This window comes from Grus americana, chromosome 14 (genome assembly GCF_028858705.1).
Source record: "Grus americana isolate bGruAme1 chromosome 14, bGruAme1.mat, whole genome shotgun sequence".
Lineage (NCBI taxonomy): Eukaryota > Metazoa > Chordata > Aves > Gruiformes > Gruidae > Grus > Grus americana.
In genome coordinates this window covers 20,717,057-20,735,159 of record NC_072865.1, presented here as the reverse complement: position 1 = coordinate 20,735,159, position 18,103 = coordinate 20,717,057, and the positions used below count along the sequence as shown (strand labels likewise).

The window sequence follows — 18,103 nt, the reverse complement described above, 5'->3', positions numbered from 1 at the left end:
AGGGGAGTAAAGAATGGGGCACGTCAGGGCAAGAAGGGACAGGAGAAGGAACAGAAGGAAGAAGAAAGAGGAGGAGGAGGAAAGAGAAGAAAACAAAGCAAGAAGAAGGAAGAGAAGACAGTAGAAAAAAAGAAGAGAAAAAAGCAAGTGAAATGAAGAAAGAATAAGGACGACGAAAAGGGAGGAAGAAGGGAAGGAATCTATGAAACCCAAAGCAAGGAAGGAATGAAAAAGACATAAGGAGTGGGGAGGGGAAGAGGAAAATAAAGAAGGCCAAGAAAGAGTGGAAGGGAAGGAGGAGACGGGAGAGGAGACGAGCAGGACGGGTGCGGAGGCGCGGTGGACGGTGGGGAGCGTGTGAGCCGGCGGAGCAGCACACGGTGTCGCTGCAGGCTCAGAAACGGCGGTGAGCGTCTCCGCGGCTCCGCCCCGGTGCGGCGGAGAGCCCGGCTGTGAGCGCGGGGGGGCGGCGCGGCGCGGGGCGGGGCGGTCAGTTGAGCGGGTGCGTGCGTGCGGCGGCGGGGAGCCGTGCGGGGCCCGGGCGGGTGTCGGCGGCGGCGGCGATGGGCGTGTGTTGGGGGCCCGTGTTGCGGGTGCTGGTGCTGCAGGCGGCCTGGGCGCTGGGCGGCGGTCAGGTGCGGTACTCGGTGCCGGAGGAAGCCAAGGCCGGGACGGTGGTGGGGCGGCTGGCGCAGGACCTGGGCCTGGAGGCGGGCGAGCCGGAGGCGCGTCGGCTGCGTCTGGTGGCGCAGGGCCGTCGGGCGAGCGTGGAGGTGAGCGGGGCGAGCGGGGCGCTGGTGGTGAGCTCGCGGCTGGACCGGGAGGAGCTGTGCGGGAAGAGCGCGCCGTGCGCCCTGCGCCTGGAGGTGCTGGTGGAGCGGCCGCTGCGCGTCTTCCACGTGGAGCTGGAGGTCACGGACATCAACGACAACGCCCCGCTCTTCCCCGCCGCACGCAAAAACCTCAGCATCGCGGAATTCACCACGCTGCCGGGGTCTCGGTTCCCGCTGGAGGGCGCGTCGGATGCGGATATCGGAGCCAACGCGCAGCTCTCCTATACACTCAGCCCGAGCGAGCATTTTACGCTCGATGTTAAATCTTCTGATGAAAATCTAAAATCTCTGTTTTTGGTGCTCACGAAAGCTCTGGACCGCGAGACGATGGCTGTGCACCGTTTGGTGGTGACGGCGAGTGACGGGGGCCGTCCGGCGCTGACGGGCACGGTGGAGCTGGTGATCTCGGTGCTGGATGCGAACGACAACGCGCCCCAGTTCAACCAGTCGGTGTATAAAGTGCAGCTGCTGGAGAGCGCTGCAGAGGGGACGCTGGTGGTGCGGGTGAACGCCACGGACCCGGACGAGGGTCTTAATAAGGAGTTTTCTTACAGCATCATCAGTTCGGTTCCTGCTGGTAACAGAGATCTGTTCGCCATTGATCCCAAGACGGGCGAGATCAGACTGAGGGGCGCCCTGGACTTTGAAGACGTTCGTTTACACGAGTTACAAATCGAAGCGAGAGACAAAGGGACGCCCCCTTTGTCGGGTCACTGCAGCTTGGTGGTGGTGGTGCTGGACGTGAACGACAACGCGCCGGAGGTGTGGGTGACGTCGCTGTCGGTGCCGGTGCCGGAGGACGCGGCGGCGGGGACGGTGGTGGCGCTGCTGAGCGTGTCGGACCGGGACTCGGGGGCGAACGGGCGGGTGCGCTGCGCGGTGTGGCCGGCGTCGCCGTTCGGGCTGGTGGCGACGTTCGCGGGCTCGTACTCGCTGGTGCTGCGGGAGGCGCTGGACCGGGAGCGGGTGTCGGAGTACGAGGTGGAGGTGCGGGCGGAGGACGGCGGGTCGCCGCCGCTGCGCGCCAGCCGCGGGGTGCGTGTGCCGGTGTCGGACGTGAACGACAACGCGCCGTCGTTCGCGCAGGCCGTGTACACGGTGCTGGCGCGGGAGAACAACGCGGCGGGCGCGGAGCTGGCGCGGCTGTGGGCGCGGGACCCGGACGAGGCGGGCAACGGTCGCGTGAGCTACTCGGTGGCGGAGGGCGTCGTCGGGGGCGCGTCGTCGGGCGTGGCGCGGCGGCCGGCGTCGAGCTACGTGTCGGTGGACGCGGAGAGCGGGCGGCTGTGGGCGCTGCAGCCGTTGGACTACGAGGAGCTGCAGGTGCTGCAGTTCGAGGTGCGGGCGGTGGACGCGGGGGAGCCGCCGCTGTGCGGCAACGCCACGGTGCAGCTCTTCGTGGTGGACGAGAACGACAACGCGCCGGCGCTGCTGCCGCTTGCGGGCGGCGGTCCGGGCGTGGGGGCGCCGGTCTCGGCGGCGTCGGGGCCGGTCTCGGCGGCGTCGGGGCCGGTCTCGGGGGCGCTGTGGGCGTGGGCGGCGTGGGGGGCGCCGGCGGGGCAGGTGGTGGCGAAGATCCGCGCGGTGGACGCGGACTCGGGCTACAACGCGTGGCTGCGCTACGAGCTGTGGGAGCCGCGGGGGAAGGGCCCGTTCCGCGTGGGGCTGTACAGCGGCGAGGTGAGCACGGCGCGGGCGCTGGAGGAGGCGGACGGCCCGCGGCAGCGGCTGGTGATCGTGGTGCGGGACCACGGGGAGCCGGCGCGCTCGGCCACGGCCACGCTGAGCGTGTCGCTGGTGGAGGGCGCCGAGGCGGCGCTGGCGGCCGCGGGCTCGTCGTCGTCGTCGTCGGGGGCGGGGCTGCGGCCGGCGGAGGGCGGCGCGTCGTCGGCGTCGGCGACGAACGTGTGGCTGGTGGTGGCCATCTGCGCGGTGTCGAGCCTGTTCCTGCTGGCGGTGGTGCTGTACGGGGCGTCGCGGTGGGCGCCGCGGGCGGCCGTGCTGTCGGGGCCCGGGCCGGCGACGCTGGTGTGCGCCAGCGAAGTGGGGAGCTGGTCGTACTCGCAGCGCCAGAGCCGGAGCCTGTGCGTGGCGGACGGCGCGGGCAAGAGCGACCTGATGGTTTTCAGCCCCAACTTCCCGCCGCCGCCGCCGCCCGGCCCCGCGGCGAAGGAGACGCAGCCGGAGCCGCCCGCTCTGCTGGACACGGTCAGTGGCCCTCCCTTCCTCGGCCCTTTCTCGCCCGACGCCCCCTTCTCGGCCGCGCCCTGGGCAGGCGGTGGTGGGAGCCGGGCTCGGCCCCCGTGGGCGTGCGGGCGGTGGGTGCTTGGCGGGTGCTTAAGGATCTGAATGGCGCCTTTGCATCTGCCTTCGCGTCCTTGCCGGGGCCGCCCTGCTCTTGCTTTGGTGAAAAAAGCACGAAAGGTATTGCCGCAGCCAGCAGCAGTTACCGTCCGCAGCGGAGGTTTGCTGCTCTGGCTGTGAGTTGTTCTGCAGTGCAATTAAATCGCTGCCGATGTCGATGCGAGGTGCCACGACATTAGCTTTCGAGAGGCTGTTGCTTGCTGGCATGTAGCAGTTGTACCCGAGCTTGCAGGAGGAGTAGAAGAGAGGCAGGCTGTGGTGGTGACAGTCCCCCAAACAGTATTTCTCATAGAATCATAGATGGTTTGGGTGGAAAGGACCTTCAAGCTCATCCAGTTCCACCTCCCCTGCCGTGGGCGATCACTTGAGCAGTTTGCTCAACACCCACGCCTGGCCTTGGCAAGTTTTTTTTTAAAAAATAAAATATTATTGCTTACTATCTTTACACACACCAGCCACAGTCAGTATCAGATGTGGTTTCCTGTTGAGAAGTCTGTCCTCCTCCTCTTTGATTCTTCTCTGCAAGAGATGTGATTCAAGCTGATAACCAAGACTTTACACCCTGGCATAATTTCCCGAGCTTCACTCGCTTGACAGGGTTATTATGAAAGTAGGGAAGTCAGTGTGGACTTTTCCTATGGTCTTTTTCCATGTACGTTGTACTTGTTGGAATGGTGTTAGGGCAGAGGAGTGCAAGCCAAGGCATGTGTTAGAAACAGGAACTGTCTTTTTCTTTTCATGCTCCCCCTGTCTCCCAGGTTGTGGATTGATGTTCCTGGCCAGAGAAGTAGCGTGAAATATGTTGGCCTGTTTTGATGCCCTTTCACTGTTTGTGTCAACAGCCGCATGATTTCAAAAGCCCTGGAAATCTTCTTTTTATTGAAAACAAACAATCAAGAAACTCAAAACCAAATAACTGCCCCTCCCTAACAAAACCCAGTCAACTTCTCCGACACAGTTGGTATCATGCATGACAGTGCTGTGCTCATCAACATGTTGTTTTTTCCCTGAGAGTATGAAATCAATTCCATTGCTGTTTAGAGCTGTCCTGGCATCACCTTCAGAAAGAGTCTTGCTCCCAGGTGTGCCACATTGCCATCTGAGGTAGCTGAAGCTTTGTCAAATGTGAAGGGTCAGGTGCAGTGAGTCTGGGGGGCACCGTGTGTGTGATACCTCTGTGTGTTTTTTGTGGTGCTCTCCTTGATAGGAAGGGTAAGAAAAGTCAGATTGAGCCTTGACGTAGGAAAGGAAACGGGCATGTCGCAGAGGTGAATGTGGCAGTCGCCTGGCCATTACCTGATGTGAAGGGTGACCTTGATCAGTGGGAAGAGTTGTCTGTGGGAAGTGGAAATCCTTGAAGAGACCATGGGCCATGTCCCAAGAAGACCAGCATGGGAGATGATGTGCTTGTCTTGAGAACACATGTCTGGGAGTGGGGAATAGAGGATGCGTAGAGGAAAGCATGAGGCAGGATGGGCATGGAGTGTTCTTGCCCTGGCTCCTTCCTCAGGCTGCAAGTGTCTGGATTTGGAGGCCTTCTGGATCTTGAGATAGTGTGTTATATTGAAATGCCCAGAGCGTTGTCTGAGGTTATGAATATCTCGTCCATTGTGTTGCTGCGTTCCTGACGTAGGCGATGTGTTGGAAAGAAGGGGTGACATGCGGACTGTGGAATACTGTCTGATGAACATTTTCACTGCTGTTTTGGGAAAGGTGGTGTGGGCGGGTAGAGCTTCATCCTGCTGTCCTTATGTTGTGGTGGGCGTCTGCAGCAGTTTCCGCAGCCACTGATGTTGCCATGATGGTTTCTTGATCCTCCTCAGGCAGGATTTGTCAGGGGAGGTAAGGAGGAGGGTGTGACCTTTGGGTGCCCGACTTCCCCTACCTGTGCGCTTGCACAGGTGGCCTCAGTAGAGATGCTGTGTCCTCTTGTCAGTGTTAACTCATTCTGATAGGTGCATGTACATGCCAAGCCCTGCACAGTAGCCCAGCTCAGGTGTTCTACGATATAAATTCTCCCACCCAATTGATATTGTGCGTGCCCTTTGCTTCAGCGTTTGGTGTGGTTCTCTCCAAGAATAAATTGCTTGTGGACCGGGACCAGAGCTGCCACAGCTCTAATCAAAGAATCTTTGAAAGCACTAATGCACAGCTCTGTGGTGTTTCCATTTGAGATTCCCGAAAAGGCAAAAGGATTCAGGGTGAAGTTCATGCATCTGGGAAGATTCTGCCAGACACTGTGTGGCTTTGCAGCCCTCCATATGTTCTTTGTTCGAATCGTGTGGGAAGGTGAGGATGTGCAAAGGCCTGGGTCATGCTTAGAACCGAGTTTAGAGCTGGAGCATGTTACTGTGTTGGAGCAATGTCTGGGTCTTGTGGCAGTGATCGTGTGAGTGGTGCTGAGTATGGCCTGGGCGTGTGTCATGGAGAGGGTGACTCTTGAGCGGGGGACAGTCTTGTCAGATGGAAATGGAGATGCTGGGTAGAACACGGCCTGTGTCATTGGGGAAGAAGTGGAGAATGTCTGCTTAGCTGTGGAGATGCCATTTCCCATGGCGTGGGATAGGGCATGCCAGCAGACAACCTTGAGAAGAGGCCCAGCGCACAGGGCTACTTTCCCGCGATCCTCTCGGGACCTCCAGAAGTTCAGCATATCTCAGGGTGCTGTTGTTCTTTGTAGTATTTCTGCTTGTGCAGACATCTACCACGTGTGACTTTAATCACTTGGTTTTGACGTGGGATGTTGTTGGTCACACAGAAGCTTTTCCACGTTTGGATCGTGCTGCCAGCCTTCTCTGAAACTCTCTTTGGTTCCCTCTGTGCTCTTACTCTTGCCAGGCAGGGGAAGGAGTACTGTCTGCATCCAAGATGTTGGCCAACCTTGCATTTCAATACAGCGGAAGAGCATCACTTTGGTTTTCTTCTCTCCTCTCACCAAAACCTCCCACCCTTTTGGTTTTGCCTTGTCTCACATTGTCAATGTGTTGGTAACAGTGGATGAGAGGCAGGCTGCTGAATTTTGGCAGCTATCAGGTGGCAGATGTTTGGGTGCTTTCCCATTGTTGTGGGGGATGGCTTTTCCACTCTCTGGAGCCGAGTTTGATGTTAAAAAAAAGTCCTCAGCTTTCAAGTCTCCTTCGTACTTCCCCTGTGAGGCATAAAGGGCACTATGCACTGTCCAGTTTTTACAGAACATGAGTAATTTTTTTCTGTCCAGCTTCCCCAGAAGCACTTTTTATCCTTGAAAACCAGTTTTCCTGTCTTGAAAATATTTCTTATTCTGCAGAAGCAACCAGTGATGCTGCAGGCAAGTCACCTCAGACATAAAGTGGATGTGTTTGCGAGACAGATGTACTTTTGTTCCTGTTTAGGAATTAGCATTTAGAATGTTGCCTGGATTGTAATGCCTGTAGGTTTGGACCAGCACAGCACCACTGCCTGCTCTCGTTCCTTTCTTGCCACTTCCAGGCACAGCGTGAGCAGGTGGTAGCAAGGACAGATGGAGGAGGAACCCCAATGCATTTCTTTGCCTGGATGTGTTGGTCACCGAGGAGATGTTCTCATTAAAAAAATGTTGTGGTGTTTCCTTTGTGGCTTTTGTTTCACTATGTGGCATGTGGATGATGGTAATGATGGGGAGGTATTCCAAGGGGGCTAAATCCCTTGGTAAGAAGGTTCTTGGTGTGTTATTTTGGCAGTCCATGCCTACCAGAATGGGAAAGCAAGAGCTTGACATTCAGCATCTTCATAGCTCTTGACATAGCTCTTCATCAAGGTATATGAAGAGTGCTCTGTCTCTGCAGTGGAGCTGTAGTTGCTTGGTGCCTTTTCAGCCTTCTTGGAGGATTGTCATACCATCTGTGATGGGTTTGAGTTTCCGAAGGAAAGACTCCCCTGCCTTGCTTGGCATCTTTGAGGCTGTTTGCATGGATGTCCAAGTACCTGGGGCACTTGGAGTGGCACTCTCAGATTGTGGTCTTCTTCATGAAGGGAAGGGGCAGGGGCAGTCTGTCTGTCCATCTTGGCTAGACTGGAGGAAAGCATGAAGGTTGTTCCTTCCTTCCAGGGAAGAGGAATGAGAGCTCTTGCCAAAGGGCGTGTCAGTGCTTCATGTCAAGCTTCATGTGAAGCATGGTGTGGTCATTTAGAGAAAAATTTGATAAAGGAGACAGAAAAGTAGACTTGTATTCCTTGCCAGAGAAGTGGCGTGATATACACTGGCCTGTTTTGCTGTTCTTTCAGTATTTGTACCAGCAGGCACAACATACAAAATCGTCAGACATTTTTAATGTGATTTAAAACCCCCAAATAACAAAAACCACCAAAACAAACAAAAAACCCAATCCCATATCAAATTGTCCTATGCAGTATATATCATCCATTAGAGTTCTGTGCTCATAGAAATTTGGGTTGTTCTCTCGCAACACGAAACCAATGCCATTGCCATTGGAGCTGCCGTGACATCACTTTTAGAAAGCGTACTGCTCTCCAGTGTGTAACATTTCCATCTGAGATAGCTGAAGCATTGCCAAACGTGAAGGATCAGCTGCAGTGAGTCTGCTGGACACCGTGTGTGTGATACCTCTGTGTGTTTTTTTGTGGTGCTCTCATTGATGGGACGGGTCTATAAAAGTCGGCTTGAGCCTTGAGTTTGGAAATGTAACGGTGTCATGTCCTAGAGGTGAATGCGGCAGTGGCCCTGAGTAGGGCCTGGCCATCTCTTGGTGTGAAGGGTGACCATGAGCAGTGGGAAGAGTTGTGTGTGGGAATTTGAAATCCTTGGGAAGACCATGAGTGATGTCATAAGAAGACATGGTGTGCTAGCAAGATCCTTCAGTGTGCTCCACGATGTGCTGAGTACACTGGAACACATTTGAAACATCTCTGTACAAATGTGTGGAGCATGAGGAATGAAGAAGAGGAGCTAGAAGCTTTGTCCCAGTCCCAGAGCTATGATATCATTGATGAAACCTGGTGGGATGATCCTGTGATGGGTGTGCTGTGATGGATGATTATAGGCTCTTGTGGAGCGATAGGCAGGTCAGGTGAGGTGGGGTGGTGGTGCTGTATTTAAGGGAGGACTTGGATTGTATGGAGCTTGCAGTTGGCGACGACACGGTTGAGCACCTCTGGGTAAGGATTAAGGGAAAAGCAACTAAGGCGGATGTTGTTGTGGGAGTCCACTGTCAACCACCCAGCCAGGATGACCACGCCAATGAATTATTCCACAAGGAATTAAGGGATATCCCTACATCAGCTGCCCGTGTCCTTTTGCGTGATTTTAACATCCCAGAGGTTAGCTGGGAATATCATACATCAGACACAAGCAGGTCCAGGAAATTCCTGCAGCACGTTGAAGATAACTTCTTGGTGCAGGTACTAAGGGAGCAGACTAGAAAAGGTGCCCTCCTGGCTTTGTTGTTTGTACACAGAGAAGTAGTCGTGTGTAAAGTGGTGATTGGTGGCTGTCTCGGTCACGGTGCCCATGAAGTAGTTGAGTTTCAAGTTGTTGGCCACAGGAGAAGAACTGCCAGCAAAACTTTGGCCCTGGGTGTGGGGAGAGCAGACTTTGGGCTGCTGAAGGGGGTGGTCGGTGAGGTCCCCTGGGAATCTGGTTTTGAAAGTGTTTGGGTCCATGGATACTGGTCACTTTGTAAGAGCCATCTCTTAAGAGCGCAGGAGCAGGCAATGCCAAAGTGTTGGGAGTCAAGCAAGTGGGGTAGAAGGGTGGGTTGGCTAGGCAGGGATCTTCCTCTAGAACTTAATTGAGAAAGGAAATTGTATGGACGTTGGAAGCAAGGACAAGTGACATGGGAGGACTACAGAGACATTGTTTGCAACTGTTTGCAAGTCGTGTGGCCAAAGCTTGATGAGATTTCAAGCTGGCCAGCACTGTGAAGGAGAACAAAAAGGGCTTTTTAAAATATGTTAACAGTAAAAGGAGGATAAGTGCTAGTGTCAGTCCGTTACTTGATAAAGTCGGTCACCTCACAAATTGGGACGTAGACAAAGCAGAGATGTTTAATGCCACCTTCATCAACACCAATGATGGGCCCTGGGACCGGCGGAGCCCTGTGTTGGAAGACCGTGACTGTGGGAATGATAAACTCCCAGCCAACTCTGAACAGGTTTGAGACTTGCTGCTGCAGCTGGAGGCACATAAGTAAATGGGGTTAGATCAGGCTGGCGGCCAGTCACCAGTGGGATGCCACAGGGCTCAATTGTAGGGCCAGGGCTCTTTATTGTTTCTATAAATCATCTGTATGTATCAATTGAATGTACATTAAATTGTCCAATGATACTAAATTCGGAGGAGCTGTGGACACCATTGGGGACAGAGAGGCCTTTCAGAGAGAGCTGGATAGACTAGAGAGCTGGGCAGTCACCAGCTATATGAAATTTAACAAGAGCAAATGCTGGATTCTACACTTGTTGCGGGGTAATCCTGGGGTAATCCCCCAATAGAAACTGGGGATTGAGAGGCTGGAGAGCAGCCCTGTGGAAAGCGATCTGGGGTTTTGTGTTGATGGGAAGTTGAAAAGGAGTCAACAGTGTGTCCTGGCAGCCCAAAGGGCCAACTGTGTCCAGGGGTGCATCAAACACAGCTTTGCTAGCTGTTCGAGAGAGGTGATTGTCCCACTCTGCACTGCACTAGTGCAGCCCCTCCTTGAGTGCTGTGTGCAGTTTTGTGTGCCTGAATATAAGAAGGAGATCAAACTATGAGAGCGCGTCCAAGGTAGGGTGAGCAAGACGGTGAAAGGTCTTGAGGGGCAAGAGTGATGAAGAGCAGCTGAGGTCACTTGGCTTGTTGAGCTTGGAGAAGAGAAGGCTGAGGGGTGACCTCATTGCAGCCTACAATGTTCTCCAGGGGTGCAGCCAAGGGGGAGGTGCTGATCTCCTCCTGTCTCTGGTGAGCATTGATAGGACACAAGGAAATGGTAGGGAGCTGCGTCAGGGGAAGTTTAGACTGGATGTTAGGAAAAGGTTCTTCACTGAGAGGGTGGTCATTCATTGGAACAGCCTCCCCTCGGAAGTGGTCAGGGTGCCAAACCTGTCAGAGCTCATGGAGTGCACGTACAATGGTTTCCAAAGTCTGGCGGAATGGGAGTCTTTTTTTTTCTGTCTGGCAACCCCAGAACTCTCTGGTAATGTTAAGGGAAAATGTCCCTTAAAAGCAATTCTTCTGTCCTGAAAATGTTTCTTTTCTGAAGAAGCAACCAGTGATGCTACAGGTAAGTCACCCATACCTAACCATTCCTATTTAGTCGTGGTATCTCCATGTTGGATCAACCAAATGTTCGCTTCCAGGTTTTTGTTTGGCTGTATGATGCATGGCTCCTGCTAATGAGTGAGAGGTATTCCATGGGAACTAATGCCCTGTGTTGTTCTGGCAGTGCATGCCTGCCAGAATGGGAAAGCAAGAGCTTGTCGTTCAACGTGCAGGTGGAAACTGAGACTGGAAGAATAGCACTTCATTGAGATACATGAAGAGTGCTCAGGAGGTGTGGTTGCCCGCTGCTGTTTCAGGTTTCTTGGTGGATTGTCGTGGTGGTCTTTGATTTCTCTAAAGAAAGACAGCCCCCCGCCCCCGCCCGTGTGTTGTTTGGACTCTTTGGAGGCTGTTTGCATGGATGTCCAAGTACCCGGGGCTTGGGGCTGTGTTTCAGAGGGTGGTGGATTCTTTTGTGATGCAGCAGAGCTGTTCCTTGCTGCATGATTGCCTTGCTCTGTTATTTGCTGGGTCCTTGAGAGGCCTGGAGGCTGCAGAGTGTGGTCTTCTTCAGGAAGGGCAGGGAAGGGGAGGGGAGGTGGAGGGGCAGTCTGTCTGTCTTGCACAGGCTGGAGGAAAGCAGGAAGGTTATTACTCATCTGGATGGCTGGAAGGTGGAAAGGAAGAGGAATGAGAGGTTTTGCCAGAGGGCATGTTGGTGCTTTGTGTTGAGCGTGGTGTGGAGATGCAGAAAGTATTTTTGTAAAGGAGAGAAAGAAGAGAGGAGACGCGGTGGAAGCAGAAGAGAAGTGGAGGCAAGGATAGGGCAGGTCTGAGGCAAAAAAAGAAGAAGGAAGAGAAAGAGGAAAGAGAAATAAAAATACGTAAGGAAGAGAAACAGGGAGAGCAAAAAAGAAAAAGGAGCGAAAAAACCCACAAAAATAAGCAGGAAATAAAGAGAGGAAAGAATGAAAGAGATGAGAAGACGGGGAAAAAAGGACCGTATGCAAGGAAGAACGAAGCAAGGAAAAAGAAAAAAGGAAGAGGAAGGAAGAGACAATAGAGGAGATTACCAGCGCACGCTGACATTATCTTTGTACACTGAATGGAGATGAGGACCTCGGCATCCTCAGTGTTCAGGGACAGTGGTCAAGGCTTGATGTAAAGGGGTGAGGAAGGGGAAAGAACTCTTGCCAGAGGACATGTCCATGCTCCATTTCGAGAGTGAAGTGGGAGAAAGAAGAGAAAGTAGAGAAGGAAGAAAGCAAGAATAGAGGGAAAGAAAACAAGAACAAAGGAAGGAATAGGGAGAAGGTAAAGAAATGAAGAAAAGATAAATGAGTTTACTGGCATGCAGAGACACTATCACTCTACAGAGAAAGGTGGTGAGGGAGAGGAAGAAAGGAAGGAAGAAATTAAGGATGGAAGGAAGAGGACAAAGAAGAGAAAAAAGGAGATGACCAGGTCGCACCAACAATATCTTGCATCAGAATCGCAGAAGGAAAGGAAAAAGGCAAGGAAGGAATCTATGCAAGTGAAAAGCAAGCCAGGAAGGAGGAATAGGACGGAAGGAGGAGTAGGAATGCTAGAAGAAAAGAATGAGAAGTAGAGGAAGGAAATGAAGGAAAAGAAGGAAGAGGATAGACGAGATGTCCAGACATAACGTCGGTGCGCGCTGGTTGCTGAGCGGAGCTGGTCCCTAACAGCCTCGCCCTTGGTTAGAGTCCCGCGCTGCGGCGCTGATGCCCCGTAATTAGCGCCGATGGCTCCGTCTTTGATGGTGTCCGCCGCGGGGCCGGAGGCGACTGGGGAGCTGCGAGCGGGGGGAAAGAAGCGAGAAGGGTGGAAAGAGAAGGGCAAGGGGAGTAAAGAATGGGGCACGTCAGGGCAAGAAGGGAAAGGAGAAGGAACAGAAGGAAGAAGAAAGAGGAGGAGGAGGAAAGAGAAGAAAACAAAGCAAGAAGGAAGAGAAGACAGTAGAAAAAGAGAAGAGAAAAAAGCAAGTGAAATGAAGAAAGAATAAGGACGACGAAAAGGAAGGAAGAAGGGAAGGAATCTATGAAACCCAAAGCAAGGAAGGAATGAAAAAGACGTAAGGAGTGGGGAGGGGAAGAGGAAAATAAAGAAGGCCAAGAAAGAGTGGAAGGGAAGGAGGAGACGGGAGAGGAGACGAGCAGGACGGGTGCGGAGGCGCGGTGGACGGTGGGGAGCGTGTGAGCCGGCGGAGCAGCACACGGTGTCGCTGCAGGCTCAGAAACGGCGGTGAGCGTCTCCGCGGCTCCGCCCCGGTGCGGCGGAGAGCCCGGCTGTGAGCGCGGGGGGGCGGCGCGGCGCGGGGCGGGGCGGTCAGTTGAGCGGGTGCGTGCGTGCGGCGGCGGGGAGCCGTGCGGGGCCCGGGCGGGTGTCGGCGGCGGCGGCGATGGGCGTGTGTTGGGGGCCCGTGTTGCGGGTGCTGGTGCTGCAGGCGGCCTGGGCGCTGGGCGGCGGTCAGGTGCGGTACTCGGTGCCGGAGGAAGCCAAGGCCGGGACGGTGGTGGGGCGGCTGGCGCAGGACCTGGGCCTGGAGGCGGGCGAGCCGGAGGCGCGTCGGCTGCGTCTGGTGGCGCAGGGCCGTCGGGCGAGCGTGGAGGTGAGCGGGGCGAGCGGGGCGCTGGTGGTGAGCTCGCGGCTGGACCGGGAGGAGCTGTGCGGGAAGAGCGCGCCGTGCGCCCTGCGCCTGGAGGTGCTGGTGGAGCGGCCGCTGCGCGTCTTCCACGTGGAGCTGGAGGTCACGGACATCAACGACAACGCCCCGCTCTTCCCCGCCGCACGCAAAAACCTCAGTTTATCGGAGAACTCTCCTCCCGGGTCTCGGTTCCCGCTGGAGGGCGCGTCGGATGCGGATATCGGAGCCAACGCGCAGCTCTCCTATACACTCAGCCCGAGCGAGCATTTCGGTTTGGAAGTGAAATCTAAAGACGAAAAGAAGATGTTACTAGTCCTCTTGTTAACGAAAGCTCTGGACCGCGAGACGATGGCTGTGCACCGTTTGGTGGTGACGGCGAGTGACGGGGGCCGTCCGGCGCTGACGGGCACGGTGGAGCTGGTGATCTCGGTGCTGGATGTGAACGACAACGCGCCCCAGTTCAACCAGTCGGTGTATAAAGTGCAGCTGCCGGAAAATGCTGCCCCGGGAACTGTGTTACTCCAGCTAACAGCGTCAGACAAAGATGAGGGAATTAATCGAGAGATAGATTATTTCTTTAGCAACATGATTTCTACCAAAGTCCAGGACTTGTTCATAATGGACAGAAAATCGGGGGAGATACGCACTGCCGGTGAATTGGATTTCGAGGACGTTCAGTCGTACGACCTGGAGATCGAAGCGAGAGACAAAGGGACGCCCCCTTTGTCCGGTCACAGCAGCGTGGAGCTGGAGGTGCTGGACGTGAACGACAACGCGCCGGAGGTGTGGGTGACGTCGCTGTCGGTGCCGGTGCCGGAGGACGCGGCGGCGGGGACGGTGGTGGCGCTGCTGAGCGTGTCGGACCGGGACTCGGGGGCGAACGGGCGGGTGCGCTGCGCGGTGTGGCCGGCGTCGCCGTTCGGGCTGGTGGCGACGTTCGCGGGCTCGTACTCGCTGGTGCTGCGGGAGGCGCTGGACCGGGAGCGGGTGTCGGAGTACGAGGTGGAGGTGCGGGCGGAGGACGGCGGGTCGCCGCCGCTGCGCGCCAGCCGCGGGGTGCGTGTGCCGGTGTCGGACGTGAACGACAACGCGCCGTCGTTCGCGCAGGCCGTGTACACGGTGCTGGCGCGGGAGAACAACGCGGCGGGCGCGGAGCTGGCGCGGCTGTGGGCGCGGGACCCGGACGAGGCGGGCAACGGTCGCGTGAGCTACTCGGTGGCGGAGGGCGTCGTCGGGGGCGCGTCGTCGGGCGTGGCGCGGCGGCCGGCGTCGAGCTACGTGTCGGTGGACGCGGAGAGCGGGCGGCTGTGGGCGCTGCAGCCGTTGGACTACGAGGAGCTGCAGGTGCTGCAGTTCGAGGTGCGGGCGGTGGACGCGGGGGAGCCGCCGCTGTGCGGCAACGCCACGGTGCAGCTCTTCGTGGTGGACGAGAACGACAACGCGCCGGCGCTGCTGCCGCTTGCGGGCGGCGGTCCGGGCGTGGGGGCGCCGGTCTCGGCGGCGTCGGGGCCGGTCTCGGGGGCGCTGTGGGCGTGGGCGGCGTGGGGGGCGCCGGCGGGGCAGGTGGTGGCGAAGATCCGCGCGGTGGACGCGGACTCGGGCTACAACGCGTGGCTGCGCTACGAGCTGTGGGAGCCGCGGGGGAAGGGCCCGTTCCGCGTGGGGCTGTACAGCGGCGAGGTGAGCACGGCGCGGGCGCTGGAGGAGGCGGACGGCCCGCGGCAGCGGCTGGTGATCGTGGTGCGGGACCACGGGGAGCCGGCGCGCTCGGCCACGGCCACGCTGAGCGTGTCGCTGGTGGAGGGCGCCGAGGCGGCGCTGGCGGCCGCGGGCTCGTCGTCGTCGTCGTCGTCGTCGTCGGGGGCGGGGCTGCGGCCGGCAGAGGGCGGCGCGTCGGCGGCGTCGTCGGCGTCGGCGACGAACGTGTGGCTGGTGGTGGCCATCTGCGCGGTGTCGAGCCTGTTCCTGCTGGCGGTGGTGCTGTACGGGGCGTCGCGGTGGGCGCCGCGGGCGGCCGTGCTGTCGGGGCCCGGGCCGGCGACGCTGGTGTGCGCCAGCGAAGTGGGGAGCTGGTCGTACTCGCAGCGCCAGAGCCGGAGCCTGTGCGTGGCGGACGGCGCGGGCAAGAGCGACCTGATGGTTTTCAGCCCCAACTTCCCGCCGCCGCCGCCCGGCCCCGCGGCGAAGGAGACGCAGCCGGAGCCGCCCGCTCTGCTGGACACGGTCAGTGGCCCTCCCTTCCTCGGCCCTTCCTCGGCCCTTTCTCGCCCGACGCCCCCTTCTCGGCCGCGCCCTGGGCAGGCGGTGGTGGGAGCCGGGCTCGGCCCCCGTGGGCGTGCGGGCGGTGGGTGCTTGGCGGGTGCTTAAGGATCTGAATGGCGCCTTTGCATCTGCCTTCGCGTCCTTGCCGGGGCCGCCCTGCTCTTGCTTTGGTGAAAAAAGCACGAAAGGTATTGCCGCAGCCAGCAGCAGTTACCGTCCGCAGCGGAGGTTTGCTGCTCTGGCTGTGAGTTGTTCTGCAGTGCAATTAAATCGCTGCCGATGTCGATGCGAGGTGCCACGACATTAGCTTTCGAGAGGCTGTTGCTTGCTGGCATGTAGCAGTTGTACCCGAGCTTGCAGGAGGAGTAGAAGAGAGGCAGGCTGTGGTGGTGACAGTCCCCCAAACAGTATTTCTCATAGAATCATAGATGGTTTGGGTGGAAAGGACCTTCAAGCTCATCCAGTTCCACCTCCCCTGCCGTGGGCGATCACTTGAGCAGTTTGCTCAACACCCACGCCTGGCCTTGGAAAGTTTTTTTTAAAAAAATAAAATATTATTGCTTACTATCTTTACACACACCAGCCACAGTCAGTATCAGATGTGGTTTCCTATTGAGAACTCTGTCCTCCTCCTCTTTGATTCTTCTCTGCAAGAGATGTGATTCAAGCTGATAACCAAGACTTTACACCCTGGCATAATTTCCCGAGCTTTACTCGCTTGACAGGGTTATTATGAAAGTAGGGAAGTCAGTGTGGACTTTTCCTATGGTCTTTTTCCATGTACGTTGTACTTGTTGGAATGGTGTTAGGGCAGAGGAGTGCAAGCCAAGGCATGTGTTAGAAACAGGAACTGTCTTTTTCTTTTCATGCTCCCCCTGTCTCCCAGGTTGTGGATTGATGTTCCTGGCCAGAGAAGTGGCGTGAAATATGTTGGCCTGTTTTGATGCCCTTTCAATGCTTGTGTCAACAGCCGCATGATTTCAAAAGCCCTGGAAATCTTTTTTTATTGAAAACAAACAATCAAGAAACTCAAAACCAAATAACTGCCCCTCCCTAACAAAACCCAATCAACTTCTCCGACACAGTTGGTATCATGCATGACAGTGCTGTGCTCATCAACATGTTGTTTTTTCCCTGAGAGTATGAAATCAATTCCATTGCTGTTTAGAGCTGTCCTGGCATCACCTTCAGAAAGAGTCTTGCTCCCAGGTGTGCCACATTGCCATCTGAGGTAGCTGAAGCTTTGTCAAATGTGAAGGGTCAGGTGCAGTGAGTCTGGGGGGCACCGTGTGTGTGATACCTCTGTGTGTTTTTTGTGGTGCTCTCGTTGATAGGAAGGGTAAGAAAAGTCAGATTGAGCCTTGACGTAGGAAAGGAAACGGGCATGTCGCAGAGGTGAATGTGGCAGTCGCCTGGCCATTACCTGATGTGAAGGGTGACCTTGATCAGTGGGAAGAGTTGTCTGTGGGAAGTGGAAATCCTTGAAGAGACCATGGGCCATGTCCCAAGAAGACCAGCATGGGAGATGATGTGCTTGTCTTGAGAACACATGTCTGGGAGTGGGGAATAGAGGATGCCTAGAGGAAAGCATGAGGCAGGATGGGCATGGAGTGTTCTTGCCCTGGCTCCTTCCTCAGGCTGCAAGTGTCTGGATTTGGAGGCCTTCTGGATCTTGAGATAGTGTGTTATATTGAAATGCCCAGAGCGTTGTCTGAGGTTATGAATATCTCGTCCATTGTGTTGCTGCGTTCCTGACGTAGGCGATGTGTTGGAAAGAAGGGGTGACATGCGGACTGTGGAATACTGTCTGATGAACATCTTCACTGCTGTTTTGGGAAAGGTGGTGTGGGCGGGTAGAGCTTCATCCTGCTGTCCTTATGTTGTGGTGGGCGTCTGCAGCAGTTTCCGCAGCCACTGATGTTGCCATGATGGTTTCTTGATCCTCCTCAGGCAGGATTTGTCAGGGGAGGTAAGGAGGAGGGTGTGACCTTTGGGTGCCCGACTTCCCCTACTTGTGCACTTGCACAGGTGGCCTCAGTAGAGATGCTGTGTCCTCTTGTCAGTGTTAACTCATTCTGATAGGTGCATGTACATGCCAAGCCCTGCACAGTAGCCCAGCTCAGGTGTTCTACGATATAAATTCTCCCACCCAATTGATATTGTGCGTGCCCTTTGCTTCAGCGTTTGGTGTGGTTCTCTCCAAGAATAAATTGCTTGTGGACCGGGACCAGAGCTGCCACAGCTCTAATCAAAGAATCTTTGAAAGCACTAATGCACAGCTCTGTGGTGTTTCCATTTGAGATTCCCGAAAAGGCAAAAGGATTCAGGGTGAAGTTCATGCATCTGGGAAGATTCTGCCAGACACTGTGTGGCTTTGCAGCCCTCCATATGTTCTTTGTTCGAATCGTGTGGGAAGGTGAGGATGTGCAAAGGCCTGGGTCATGCTTAGAACCGAGTTTAGAGCTGGAGCATGTTACTGTGTTGGAGCAATGTCTGGGTCTTGTGGCAGTGATCGTGTGAGTGGTGCTGAGTATGGCCTGGGCGTGTGTCATGGAGAGGGTGACTCTTGAGCGGGGGACAGTCTTGTCAGATGGAAATGGAGATGCTGGGTAGAACATGGCCTGTGTCATTGGGGAAGAAGTGGAGAATGTCTGCTTAGCTGTGGAGATGCCATTTCCCATGGCGTGGGATAGGGCATGCCAGCAGACAACCTTGAGAAGAGGCCCAGCGCACAGGGCTACTTTCCCGCGATCCTCTCGGGACCTCCAG

At 56.0% G+C, this 18,103-nt stretch overlaps 2 protein-coding genes across 2 annotated transcripts in view; both read left to right on the top strand.

Annotated features, from left to right (window-relative positions):
• Positions 1-557: 557 nt before the first annotated feature.
• The window catches only part of LOC129212679 (protocadherin alpha-C2-like), a 132,763-nt gene continuing 115,217 nt past the window's right edge, over positions 558-18,103 (top strand). Inside the window, exon 1 of the mRNA XM_054841613.1 lies at positions 558-3,041. Coding sequence (XP_054697588.1) covers positions 564-3,041 — 2,478 coding nt within the window. The 5' untranslated portion in view covers positions 558-563. The remainder of the gene's footprint in view (positions 3,042-18,103) is intronic.
• LOC129212975 (protocadherin alpha-2-like) lies at positions 12,821-16,258 on the top strand. Its single transcript, XM_054842241.1, is given in 4 exon segments — positions 12,821-15,308; positions 15,311-15,408; positions 15,411-15,522; positions 16,221-16,258. Coding segments are annotated over 4 exon segments (2,730 nt in total). The 5' UTR covers positions 12,821-12,826.